At 41.3% G+C, this 13,659-nt stretch overlaps 1 protein-coding gene across 1 annotated transcript in view; it reads right to left on the minus strand.

Moving 5' to 3' along the window:
- AGA (aspartylglucosaminidase) overlaps positions 1–10,885 on the minus strand; it is a 30,032-nt gene extending 19,147 nt beyond the window's left edge. The window contains exons 1-3 of the mRNA XM_070757468.1: positions 10,636–10,885; positions 8,974–9,127; positions 1,106–1,218 (exon numbers count right to left, since the gene is read on the minus strand). Of these exons, the coding sequence (XP_070613569.1) occupies positions 1,106–1,218; positions 8,974–9,127; positions 10,636–10,780 (412 nt within the window). The 5' untranslated portion in view covers positions 10,781–10,885. The remainder of the gene's footprint in view (positions 1–1,105; positions 1,219–8,973; positions 9,128–10,635) is intronic.
- Between the last annotated feature and the right edge of the window lie 2,774 nt (positions 10,886–13,659).

Below are 13,659 nucleotides of genomic sequence, written 5' to 3' on the forward strand. Positions count from 1 at the left end.
AGTGATGGATGATCTCACCCAACAGCTTCATGCAGATGTTAAACAGAAGTAGAGAGAGTACTAAGCCATGCAAGACCCTGAAAATCAATGGACCAGGGCTGGGCCTCTTGCTTCCTATTAATACCGACTGAGAGTAGCCACAGAGGAAATGAACCTGGATAGCACAGATTCCCCCACTTCCAACCCTTAAGCCACTCAAGAAGGATACTATGGTCAATGGTATGAAGGCTGCCAAGAGGTCAGGTAGACCAAGGATTGATGCACTACTCCTATCCCACTCCCTCCAGAGTAAGGTGATCAGATGTCCCGTTTTTAAAAATTCGGACTTTTTAAAAACACTGCGGGACACGGGACAAATTGCCCAAAAGCGTGACTGTCCTGCCAAAAGCAGGACGTCTGGTCACCTTACTCAAGAGATCATCAAAAAGCATGATCAGGGACAAGCAAAGTTGGCTCTTCTATGACATGTGGACTTCAACTCCCAGAATTCCTGAGCTACAATGATTGGCTCAGGAATTCTGGGAGTTGAAGTCCACAAGTCCAAGAAGAGCCAACGTTGCCTATCACTAGTCTAGATAATTGTTTCATCCAGAAACCTCTTAAGCTGCCGCACAATCACCTTCTCTTTCTCTTTTAGTCAAGTTTGGAGTAGATCTATTTAAATAATTGGGAGGAGTAAGTGTGATTACATTTAAGAAAACATTCTGGGATTAATATACTGCCATAATGTACATTTCAGAAAACTTTCTGGGATTAATATACTGCCATAATGTACATTCTTCCAATTCTTTGCTGTTTCTATGGGTCAGGCATACATGCACAGAACTACACAGCAAACAGTGTATGTCATCTGTGCTGTTTGGCAAATTATTGGGAGGCAGAGGCCTTTTCTTCCCCCAAAACCAAGGTGCATCTTATACTCCAGTATATCATATATTCTGAAATATATGATATATTCTTTTCTTTAATCAGAGTAGTAGACAGTTTTACAAAACTGAGTACTCTGATTTGTCCAGTGGGACTCTGAGGCCTGCTTGCTCAAGTTCTGAGCTTCTCTCATGGTAACTAATATTTACAAAAAAGATAACAGCAATAAAAAAATTACCTGACTCGCCAACCAGAAAAGTGTGCTTAGTATGTTCTATCACTTTCCGTGCGACACCAATAGCATTTTTAATGCGTCTGAGATCTGCTACTGCTCCAACCTGCATTGTGTTACTAAATCATACACAAAAAACAAGGAACAAATATTTAAAGTGCTATTCTCAAAATACAGAAAACAAAATCAGTTATGTCAAATTGTAGGTATTAATGAAAAATGTTTATAGATACATTGATATTCAATAATCATTTTCAAGCTGGTAGTCTGCTAACTAATAAACAGCTTATGCTTGTAGGCTGCAATATGGATAACTGCATGCTAAACACATCTGCTACAACTAAAAACATGTTTAGCTCTAATCATATGGTAATGTTTGGATAAACTAAAACCTAAAGTTTAATAGCAGAGAATGCAAAGCCCACATTGGATTGAAAACTTTAAATTAAAAACTATTTTGCTAATATCAGCAGGTTTCTTTGATCTGCTATCCATGAAACAAGTTTATCTTTCTCCTCTCTAAAATACTTTATAGAAACTCACCAGTACATATATCAGAGAAAGAAATATTTGCTATGCGCCACATGTATTCTCACATATAAATTTACCACCCAAGATGCAATATCAATTTCAAAGCACTCTAAACTAGATACTCTTATTGGTTGATTATCTCAAGATACTTAAGATTTTTGCCCTGTGGGATACTATTCAAATTTCTTAAAATACTTACACAGAATTTAAGAATGTTTGGGTCAAAAAAATAAGAATTCAGATTATTATGTTACCTACACCATGGAATGGGAAGGATCCATTTTGTAATGAAAACCATCTTTTTCCAACATGGATGATGACGGAATGTAGAACGCAATATAACAATCTAATACCATGTAATATGCTACTAAATATTTATGCATGACTCTGTGTTACTAGGAAACTTTTTGTGGAAACATTTTTCAAAGACACAAGTTAAAGATGGTAAAATTACTTTATTATAGCAAAAACTGAGAAGAATAACTTCAATATAGTTTTGCATGATTGTTTAAGAAGAAAAATAATTCTTGTTTTGCTTTCACAGATCGAAGTGTAGTATGAGGAAATGTAGATTTGAAGTATGATTAATTTGGGATACCTCCCTTCCCTGAGTCCTGCTGTGCTACTTTATCATTGCATGAGGTCTATTCCTGGAAAGGATGAGTGAAGAATGCCAGTCATACACACCTAGAATATATAATCCCAGCAGGATTATCCTCATGGTCAACCCAGCAGCACCGCTAAAAGAAGGGGGCACCTAAAGCACAACACAGCATTAAAATAGGAAGATGCTGGAGGCAGATGATATAATTTATCATTTAATGATAATTGCAAAGGCATCAATTCATACTGTTTCAAAACAGTCAGTGATAAATCACTCTAATATTTTTACCAAGAAAAATTTGCCAATCTTTCATTATCGTCGGCCCATACTAGGACTTCCTGATCTGTATTACAATATGTTCTGGAAAAGGAGTCATGGATATATAATCTCCTTTATTTATTCAACCTATGTACTAGACTCATGTCATGTGGGGCGGCATGCGTAGCCATATCTGAGGACACATGCCCTACGTCAGCTTCAGTTGATTTTCAGCCTTCTTTTTGGCTGTTTTCACTCTCTCCAGGCTTCAGAAAAGCCTCCTGAGCCTGGAAATGGGGAAAAACGGGCCAACGGCCAACTAGAAGTTCACTTACTTTAAGATTTAAGATTTAATTGGGAGTTGGAGCGACACAACCTTCTCAACAACCTTCCCCATAAAGGGAAGGTTGGAGACAGGCTGATAGTTTTAGGTCAGCGGTTCAAATCTAATCACTGGCTCAAGGTTGACTCAGCCTTCCATCCTTGCGAGGTGGGTAAAATGAGGACCCGGATTGTGGGGGCAATATGCTGGCTCTGTTAAAAAGTGCTATTGCTAACATGTTGTAAGCCGCTTTGAGTCTAAGGAGAAGGGCGGCATAAAAATCGAATAAATAAATAAATAAAATAAATAAATATTGGCTACAGAGGCCTTCAGGAAAGGCCATTAAGAAAGGCCTCTGCAGCTGATAACAGCTCCAGATCGATCCGGAATTCTTTTATCGGCTACAGAGGCTTTCAGGAAAGTGTTGCTGGCTAAAGTAAAAATGAGCCAAGGTGTGTTTCCAAAATTCCAGTTGGCCCATTGGGCCATTTTTCGGCACTCCCAGGATTCCTGAACTCTGGGGAGAGCAAAAAACAGCCCAACAGGCCCACTGGAAGTCCAGAGGCTTCAATGAGGCCCGTGCACACAAACAGCACAGATCTGTGCACATGTGCGGGGAGGGCACTGCATTATAGGTGTGGCACACGCTATCATGTGCATGTACACCCTTTCGCCACCTGAGCCAAAAAAGGTTCGCCATCACTATACTAGACATATACGTGCATAAGTGCACTTTTGTGCCTACCGTTCCTGTCCTAATTCCTTTTTAAATCTTTTCTATCTCTACTTTATACTTATATTATGTTAAACATACTACAATACAATACTATATTTGTATGACAAATAAAATAAATAAATTAATAAAAATAAATAAATAATTATACATTATGCAAGTGTCTGAAAAACATGGATATACAATATATTATTTATTTATTCAACCTATGTTACTGAACATAGACATTAAGCAAAGCAGAATTGGAAAAAGATGAATGTTTTAATATTGCAGAAAGAAACTTTGCTGATTAGCCCAGCTCAGCTGAGAACCGGAGGGGGCTGCTGGCGGCTATTTAAGATCCCCTAACACGCCAGAAACGCCGAGGAACATCTGAGACGCTCAGCATGGAGGCGGGTGAGAGCCGCTGCGACCTGGGCGTCACCCGAGGAGCCCAGCTCAGCTGAGAACCGGAGGGGGCTGCTGGTGGCTATTTAAAATCCCCTAACACGCCAGAAACGCCGAGGAACATCTGAGACGCTCAGCGTGAAGGTGGCGGATTAACGGACCTAAGACGCTGGGACGCCGAAGGTGGGGGTGCCGGGTGTCGGAAGGACGTCTTCCGCTCTTGCAAAGAAGTGGAAACGGAGTTTTTTATCGAGACCGTGTTCGTCAAGATTTATTAAGAAGCATTTTGCAATTGTGTAGGGCAGGCTACGAAGGGGCGATGGAGATAGAGATGTTATCGAGTGGGACTGAGGACTACTGGAGATTGTCCATGGCACTTGATGGAAATTGGAGCCCCCAGAGAGAAAGAACTTGGGACATTTTCAATCGAGGTAAAGAGACAGAATTTTTACAGTACTGGACACCGATCTTGACCAGTACTAGAAAGACCAAACTGTATTTAGAACCTGAGACCCAGATACTGATATCTGAGGCTTTCAGAACTTTTACAACTTTAAGAACTAATCAGCCAAAGCAACTTGGAGTCTGGCGCCCTCTTGCTGCTGCTTTTTGCTCCTTATTTTTGCTACTTCCCCTTTTTAAGAACTATTAGCAAATTACTTCTATACTATTCCTGTCCATGTGTTATATGTTTTTATATTTACTGTTTTTTAATTAATTGATTTTGAGGGTTAAATTATTGATGCTATTAGTGTTTTTAAGTATCTATTTTTAACTTAATTATTAGGGGTTTTAGCAATGGATTTTTATGGGAATGAAATTAATGGGGTGGGGGTGGGAGGGGGATAGTGAATGGAATGGGATAGGTTGGTGGGATTACAGTATATATGAAATGAATGGTTATGATTTAAATGAAACCCTTGGCACACCTGACGCTGGAGAGGCAGGAGGGGAGGAGGCACCTATCTCTGGGGTGGCAGAGGGTCAAAATATTCCGGTCTTGCTGGGGAGAGGCAGATATGGTGGGAGCCTTTGAGCTAGCCGTTCCAGGGGAAGGAGGGATCGTTGCGATCCCTTCTTCCGACTCCTTGAGCTCAACCCAAGATACTGGTGATGAGTGTAATTCTGGCCCTGGGCTCAAGTTGCTGCTGCTCAATGCCAGGTCGGTGGTAAATAAAGCTCTCCTCATCCGGGATTTGATCCTGGATGAGGAGGCCGACCTGGCTTGTGTGACCGAAACCTGGCTGGGCCTGGAGGGAGGAGTTCCTCTCTCGGAAATTTGTCCAGCTGGGTTTCGGGTATGGCACCAACCTCGACCCCAGGGAAGGGGAGGAGGAGTGGCTATTATAGCCAGGGAGAGTCTTTGCCTGCGTAGGCTCATTGCTCCAGAGGTTGCGGGTTGCGAGTCCCTTCTGGTGAAGTTGGACTTAGGGGTTCAGGTGGGCTTGTTACTCACGTACCTGCCTCCCAGCTGCGTGTTAACAGCCCTGCCTGTGCTACTCAAGGAGGTGGCCAGGTTGGCGGTGCATTTCCCCGGACTTATTGTCCTGGGGGACTTCAATCTGCCATCACTCGGCGGTTCCTCTGGACTGGCACAGGAGTTCATGGCCACCATGATAGCCATGGACCTGACTCAAGTAGTTCAGGGTCCAACTCATGAAGGTGGACACGCACCCGATATGATATTCCTCTCTGAGCAATTGAGTAATGGTCTGAGACTAAGGGGCTTAGAAGTGTTGCCTTTGTCACGGTCAGATCATTTCCTACTGCGGCTTAACTTCCTGGCTCCAATACTTCCCCGCAAGGAGGAGGAACCGATTAAGTTGTTCCGCCCCAGACGCCTGATGGATCCAGAAGGTTTTCAGAGGGTGCTTGGGGTTATTCCAGATACACTCGTTCACAGTTCAGCAGAGTCTCTTGCTGAGGCATGGAACAAGGCGGCAGTGGGGGCTCTTGACCGGATTGCACCGTTGCGACCTCTCCGCGGCACTAGACCCCGTAGAGCTCCATGGTTCAACGAGGAGCTCCGGGAGTTGAAATGCCATAAGAGACGTCTGGAGAAGTGATGGAGGAAGAGTAAGTCTGAATCCGATCGAACACTTGTAAGAGCTCATATTAAGACTTATAAAGTGGCGCTCAAGGCGGCAAGATGCACGTATCATGCCGCTTTGATTGCATCAGTGGAATCCCGCCCAGCCGCTCTGTTTAGGGTAACCCGCTCCGTTCTTAATCAGGGGGGAGTTGGGGAGCCCTTGCAGAGTAGTGCTGAGGATTTTAACATGTTTTTCGCTGATAAAATCGCTCAGATCCGGGCGGACCTCGACTCCAATTGTAAAACAGAGTCGACTGACAACGAGTCAGTCGAGGTGACTGGGGCTAAACGTCTTTGTCTATCTGTCTGGGCGGAGTTTGACTTGGTGACACCTGATGAAGTGGACAAGGCCATTGGAGCTGTGAGTTCCACCACCTGTTTACTGGATCCGTGTACCTCTTGGCTGGTTTCGGCCAGTTGAGAGGTGACACGGAGCTGGGTCCAGGAGATTGTCAACGCCTCCTTGGGGAGTGTCCTGTCTGGGTCCCCCCAGACGCCAACACCAACCAAAAAGAGTATCCAGACACACTGGTAAAAATCAAAGGCAGTTTATATACTGGAAAGCAAACACAGGTAACAAAAACTGTTCTTACAGACAGGAACACGATGAAGCTTCACAGAGGTTTCACGAAGGCCAGGCAATAAAACAGGATTCTTGCTGGCAAAAACAACACTGGAGATAATAAAACCCATGCCTCCCCCAAGTCTTTCAGCCTTCTAGGCCACAAGCCAAGATCAGAGACACCAAGAATCGAAGCAAGGTCACAGGACTCCCAGTTGATAACTCTCCACAAGACTGTAAGGGTGGGCCTGCCTTTTCAACCCTGCTGAGGAGAACCACACCCAAACCCAGCTGTTGCCAATTCAGGGATGGAAATATCTTTCTAATTGGCCCCTTCTTTGAGCTGCACGTCTCTGCCTCATGTCTATTATAGCCTGTGCGTCTTCATCCAATGAATCCAGGCTACTAGCTGGGGAGAGGCCCCCCCGGGGGTTTCAGGCTGCTCTCCCTCCTTCTCTTCCTGACGTTCCTCTCCCCCGTCTGCCTGGTCCCCCCCCTCCTGGTTGTAGAATTTAGGAGAAACCCTTCCATCCTTCCACCCCTCACAATACTAGATAACACAGTATCAACAGTAGAGACCTTCAACTTTCTAGGTTCTATCATATCTCAAGACCTAAAATGGTCACCTAACATCAAAAACATCATCAAAAAAGCACAACAAAGAATGTTCTTTCTGCGCCAACTCAGGAAACTCAAACTGCCCAAGGAGCTGCTGATACAGTTCTACAGAAGAATCATTGAATCTGTCATCTGCCCATCCTTAACTGTCTGGTTTGGTTCTGCAACACAACAAGACTGACACAGACTTCAGAGGATAATCAGAACTGCAGAAAAAACAATTGCTGCCAAACTGCCTTCCATTGAGGACCTGTATACTGGACGAGTCAAAAAGAGGGCTGTGATATATCCTGAACACAAACTGTTTCAACTCCTACCCTCAAATCGTCGCTACAGAGCACTGCACACCAAGACAACTAGATACAAGTACAGTTTCCCCCCGAATCACTCTACTAAACAAATAATTCCCTCAACACTGTCAGACTTTTTACTAAATCTACACTTCTATTTCTACTAGTTTCCCCCCCCCTCATCATTCCTATCATCCTTTTCCTCCCACTTAGGACTGTATGACTGTAACTTGTTGCCTGTATCCTAAGATTTTTATTAATATTGATTGTTTCTTCATTGCTTATTTGACCCCTATGACAATTATTAAGTGTGGTATCACATGATTCTTGACAAATGTATCTTTTTCTTTTATGTACGCTTACAGCATATGCACCAAGACAAATTCCTTGTGTGTCCAATCACATTTGGCCAATAAAATTCTATTCTATTCTAAATACATCATAGTATCTGTATTTTTAAAAAATCTACAAAAATCATATTATGAGCAATGATATTCCTGGTAATGAAATGGAAATGAAAGTTGGATTTTGAAGAAGCGGGACTAAGAAAAAACAATGCTTTTAAAATCTGGGTGTTGGGGAAAATTAATTATAACACCATGGATAGTTAAAAGGAAAAAAAGAATTATCAAACAAATCAGCAAAAATTTCTCTCTCAAAGCACAAATGACATGGCTCAAATTATACTACTTTGGGTATTCCTACTTTGAGAAAGGCTGTAATTCTGGGAAAGGTGGAAGAACAAAGGATGGCCAGTAGCAAAGACAAAATCAGTTATAGTAATGGGAACTGATGGAAAGATCAGGTTAGGGACAGACTGTTATGGGGGGAAATTATGTTGTTATTAAGACTCTACATTGGACTTCATGGAACACAATCCAAGTTTAGGTAAAGAATAGGAGTTTGCTTACAGTATAAATAAAATCTAAATACTCCCCTTGGAATGTTCATTTAAGCAGAACACTTTGACCTATGTCTATAAATAGCAACAAATCTCAGCCATCCAATTTTCTTCTATTTTTCTTTTAACTTTCATAATACCAAACACAATATCCTGATTCTTAGTTGCACGTATGAATGTCTGATTTCAGTAGCTTTTGCTACCATACTGTGGAGTTGGCCATTAACATAGAATTGGTTGCTATATTACAGTGTATCTGAAGTTCAGTTTTAAAACTAAAACAGAAATGGGAAACATATTGGTGAACAAGCAAGACATTTGCTTAACAAATGTTTGCAGAAGGCCACAAATTAGGTGGGATCATATCACTCTTCTGGATAATGGGCATGGAGGATTTCACTTTAAAAAAAAAATGAGATATGCTTGTCTTAGGGCCCAACTTTAGTATTCCAGTGTTTCCATTTTAATATGGCAAGAAATTGTTTCATCATGCAGAAGAAGGCTCAGGCTCTCCATTCTTCCTTTCAGAAATTACTGGATTCAAGGGGGGGGGGGAATCTCTACTATTTGTCTTACCCATCCATAATCATAGCATCCAAAGTTGTTTCTCCATGTTCATCTGGACTTCCGCCATATCCTACACTTCCGTCACACTGTTCTATTTCACACTGCCCACAACCTTTTTCTATTGCATCAAGTTCTGAACCTCCTGCTTGTAAGGTATTCCAAGCTGCAATCAAAAGCACGTATAAACTTATTACAAATGATTGAATGCACATAATTTCTCTAAGAAAAGTACATGTAAATTTTACACCCATTCTTACAACATGCCACTGGCTCAATATTTATGTGCCCATGTCAAAAATCATATGAATTCATCCAAAGTTGTCAAAAGAAATGTGCAGGATGTTTTTTTATAAATACTATTGCAAGATAAGTAAGCAGAAATTTATAGTCTGAATCTAAGGAGTAACCATTCAAAGGACTTCAGTCTCGTGTCATAAAAAAGTAACCAAATTGGAGAAAGATTAATTTTTTATAACTTCTTGGTTACTTATATATCCTCTTTAAAATCTGCCCTTAATAAACTAGAATTAAAAAGGGATATTTGATTTTATGATATCATTTTTTTTCTTTCAGCTTTGTTACAGAACACTTGCTAAACTAAATTTCCAGGAGCATTCCAACATTACTTATATTAACAGCAGCACAATCCTTGAAATATTCACCCCAATGTAGGTTTCATAATCATTAAGGCTTTCAAAGATAATTATGCTTTCCCTATTGATTACTATTAGCAACAACTGCAAATCAAAATGCTCAATTCATCAAAATATAAAATCTTATTTAAGAACTTTCTTGAAGCTCAATTCCTGACAATTTTATTTCTTGGCAACAATACATGGAATGACTTGCTGTTATCATCTCCTGAGATGTATTTTAAAATCTTCCAATGATACGTTTTTCTAATAGCTTTCCCTTTAAGTATTAAGCAGATTCTATGCTGTTGCTTATCTTGTTGAAAGTAACCAAGATCAATTTTATTTCACCAAAAGATCTACACATCAAATGTACCAGTTAGAGTATACATCATTATTTTAGCAACTGCCAGGAAATGGAGTAATTATCTCTAAGAGCTATTAATCTGTACTACATTAATGGTCTTTAAACCAGAATATAAAGAGAGAATTCCTCCCTTCCCTTTCAATCATGTCCAATTCTCCGAGACTGCCTGGAAAGTTCCTTCAGTTTTCTTGGCAAAGCTATTCAGTGGCTTATCATTGCCGCCTTCCTAGGGCTAAGAGAAAGTGACTGGCCCAAGGTGGCTTTGTGCCTAAGGCAAAATTAGAACTGGCAATCTCCCAGTTTCTAGCCAGGTATTCTAACCACTACCCAAAAAGGCTCTTAAGAGAGCAATAATCAGTAGCATTTTGTTCAGTACTGTATGTAAAGATGCAGGTGATTAAACGTGAAATCTATTTTCAGTGCAAACCAAATACATGCCAAGTAATAGGGGAAAAATATTTCTCCCTGAAGTATACGGTAATCATTTATATGGCAGCTTGATGACGTTATATTACACTATTAAGTGCATCAGCCTAGAGGGAATCTAAATGCAGTAGGAAGGAGCAAGCAGATAAACGACGATAGAAAACTTTCGGAAAGTTCTGATTATGATGACAAATACATCCACGTCGATGCCTACTCAACCAAGGATGGAAGAAAAAGAAGTAGCACCTATTTCGTTAGCATTCTTAAATGCCCAGGTGTTGATGACCAAAGGCAGCTGACACGCCCCAGCGCTTGCTGCGGCCAGGTTCCCCACTCCGTGCAACAACACTAAGAACCAGCAGCATTCCGGGCATCGGCTGTGGCCTCCCATGGCAAGAACCGAGACGAGGATTGAACACCGACTCGCGGCCGGCCAGCGACAAACGAATTCCTATCGCCCTTCTGTTCCTCCCGCTTCTCGTGACCAAGGGCAAGAGGGGCGCATGCGCAGGGAATAGACCAGGAAGAGTTCGCTAAAGCTGCGCCCTCGGATGTTAACATCAGCAGCCGTTTCGAGGCTGGGTCGGACGGCGGAAGCGCTCCTAGGTTCCCTCTGATGTTTCTCAGGGGTTGAGGTTATGAGAAGCCTAGTTCGGAAATAAGTCGTTAAGAAGGCTGTGCGATGCCTAGTTCGAAAAGCGGTCGTGGGAACGAGCGAGCAAACTTTCAGATAGGAAGAAGTTGACTGTAGGGATGTTGGGGGTATGAAATGGAGAGGATTCGGGTCTAAATTATTTGTACAGCTCATTGGCTGTGTTTGCAGGCCCGCTCGTGTTTAATTCAATCGTGGTATGCTTAACCTAGTGCTCTGGGCTTCAAAGGTTCTACATTTAGGCAAGAAAAACAAAATATACAGGCACAGTATATGTGGTACATTTTATTTATTTATTATGTATTTATTTATTATTTAGATTTGTATGCCGCCCCTCTCCGCGGACTCGGGGCGGCTCAACATTGCTCAACAGTAGTAACTGTGAAAGGGATCTTGATGTCCTAGTGGACAACTATTTAAATATGAGCCAGCACTGTGCAGCAGCTGTCAAAAAAGGCAACACAGTTCTAGGCTGCATCAACAGAGGGATCAGCGAATCCCAGCGACCGATTAGGTCCCACAGAGTGGGCCTTCTCCGGGTCCCGTCAACTAAACAATGTCGGTTGGCGGGCCCCAGGGGAAGAGCCTTCTCTGTGGCGGCCCCGGCCCTCTGGAACCAACTCCCCCCAGAGATCAGAACTGCCCCTACTCTTCCTGCCTTCCGTAAACTCCTTAAAACCCACCTTTGCCGCCAGGCATGGGGGAACTGAAACATCTCCCCCGGGCACGTTTAATTTATACATGGTATGTTTGTGTGTGTGACTGTTAGCATATGGGTTTTTTTTAAATATTTAAATATTTTAAATCTGTCTGATTGCTTATGATTTGTTTTTTACATGTTGTGAGCCGCCCCGAGTCTTCGGAGAGGGGCGGCATACAAATCTAAGTAATAAATAAATAATAAATCAAGATCACATAAGATCACATAAAGAATCAAGATCACATAAAGTGTTAATACCACTTTATAAGGTCTTGGTAAGGCCACATTTGGAATATAACATTCAGTTTTGGTCACCATGATGCATAAAGGATATTGAGACTCTAAAAAAAAGTGCAGAGAAGATCAACAAAGATGATTAGGAGACTGGAGGCTAAAACATATGAAGAATGCTTGCAGGAACTGGGCATGGATAGTTTAATTAAAAGAAGGACCAGGGGAGTCATGATGGCAGTCTTCCAGTTTCTCAGGGGTTGCACAAAGAAAAAGGAGTCAACCTATTCTGCAAAGCACCTGAGGGTAGAACAAGAAGCAATGGGTGGAAACTAAACAAGGAGAGAAGTAACTTAGAACTAAGGATAAATTTCCTGACAGTCAGAATGCTTTATCAGTGGAACATCTTGCCTCGAGAAGTTGTGAATGCCCCAACACTGGAAGTTTTTAAGCAGATGTTGGATAACCATGCTTCTGAAGTAGTGTAGGGTGATTTATTTAGTTGGTTATCTGAAGGCCTAAGGACTATAATTGTACTGGTCTAGAGAGAAAAATTCAAAAGATAGTACTGTAGTTGCAAGAGTCAACTTCTAATTACAACAGCTAAAGCAGAACAGTCGAAAGAATTTCAAGCCATGTCAAGAGCAAAGCATACAAAAACTGTTTTGGTTTATTTCTGAGCCACTTGTGATCACTTTTGGATGGTTTGTACATGTCTGTTATTATAATAAATTATATATAATTATATTGATTATTCATGATTATTGGTAACATCTGGTAGAACTGCCTCTGGTTGGATTGAAATGTTTGATTCTGCCTGTACTCGGTGATCCTAGCTTCATATCGCTCAATTTTCCTGGCTCTTGCTGTTATCTGCTGCTTTACAATTTCCAGAGCTTCCTCAATCTTTCTTGTACTAAGCCAGTACTTTTTTGTCAAATAGTCTTTGATCTTCTGATTGTTCAGTTTCTGCTCCTTAATGTTCTTCAAGTTACTTGCATCTGATCTCAAGCTTTTGATTTTCAGTTCTAGTCGGATTTTCTATTTTGGTTTTCCAGTTGGTTTTCCAGTTGGTTGGCAGTTATTATTATTATTATTATTATTATTATTATTATTATTATTATTAATTAGACTTGTATGCCGCCCCTCTCCTAGCATACAAGTAGTCCTCGATTTACAATAGTTTATTTAGTGACCGTTGGAAATTACACTGAAAAAACTGACATGACCATTTTTCACACTTTTGACCATTGCAACATTGCCATCATCACATGATCAAAATCAAGGTGCTTGGCAACTGACTCATATTTATGATGGTTGCAGGGTTCTGGGGTCATGTGATCTACCTTTTGCGACCTTTGGAGAAGAAAAGTCAATGGGAAAACAGATTCACTTGATAACCATGTTACTAACTTACCAGTAACTGCAGTGATTCACTTAACTATGGCAAGAAAGGTTGTAAAATGGAGCAAAGTTCACTTAACAAATGTCTCATTTAGCAACAAAAATTTTAGGCTAATAGTGGACATAACTCGAGGGCTACGTATATATAATATCTGACCTTTGATTCATTCCTATTTTCTCAAGTCCAGTGAATATATTGCACAATGTTTATTTACAACCATTTTATTTAGGAAAGAAGCCTGTGGTTCGTTCTAGTCTGAAGAACCTGAAAATCATCTGCAAA

The sequence above is a fragment of the Erythrolamprus reginae genome, chromosome 7, assembly GCF_031021105.1.
Source record: "Erythrolamprus reginae isolate rEryReg1 chromosome 7, rEryReg1.hap1, whole genome shotgun sequence".
Lineage (NCBI taxonomy): Eukaryota > Metazoa > Chordata > Lepidosauria > Squamata > Dipsadidae > Erythrolamprus > Erythrolamprus reginae.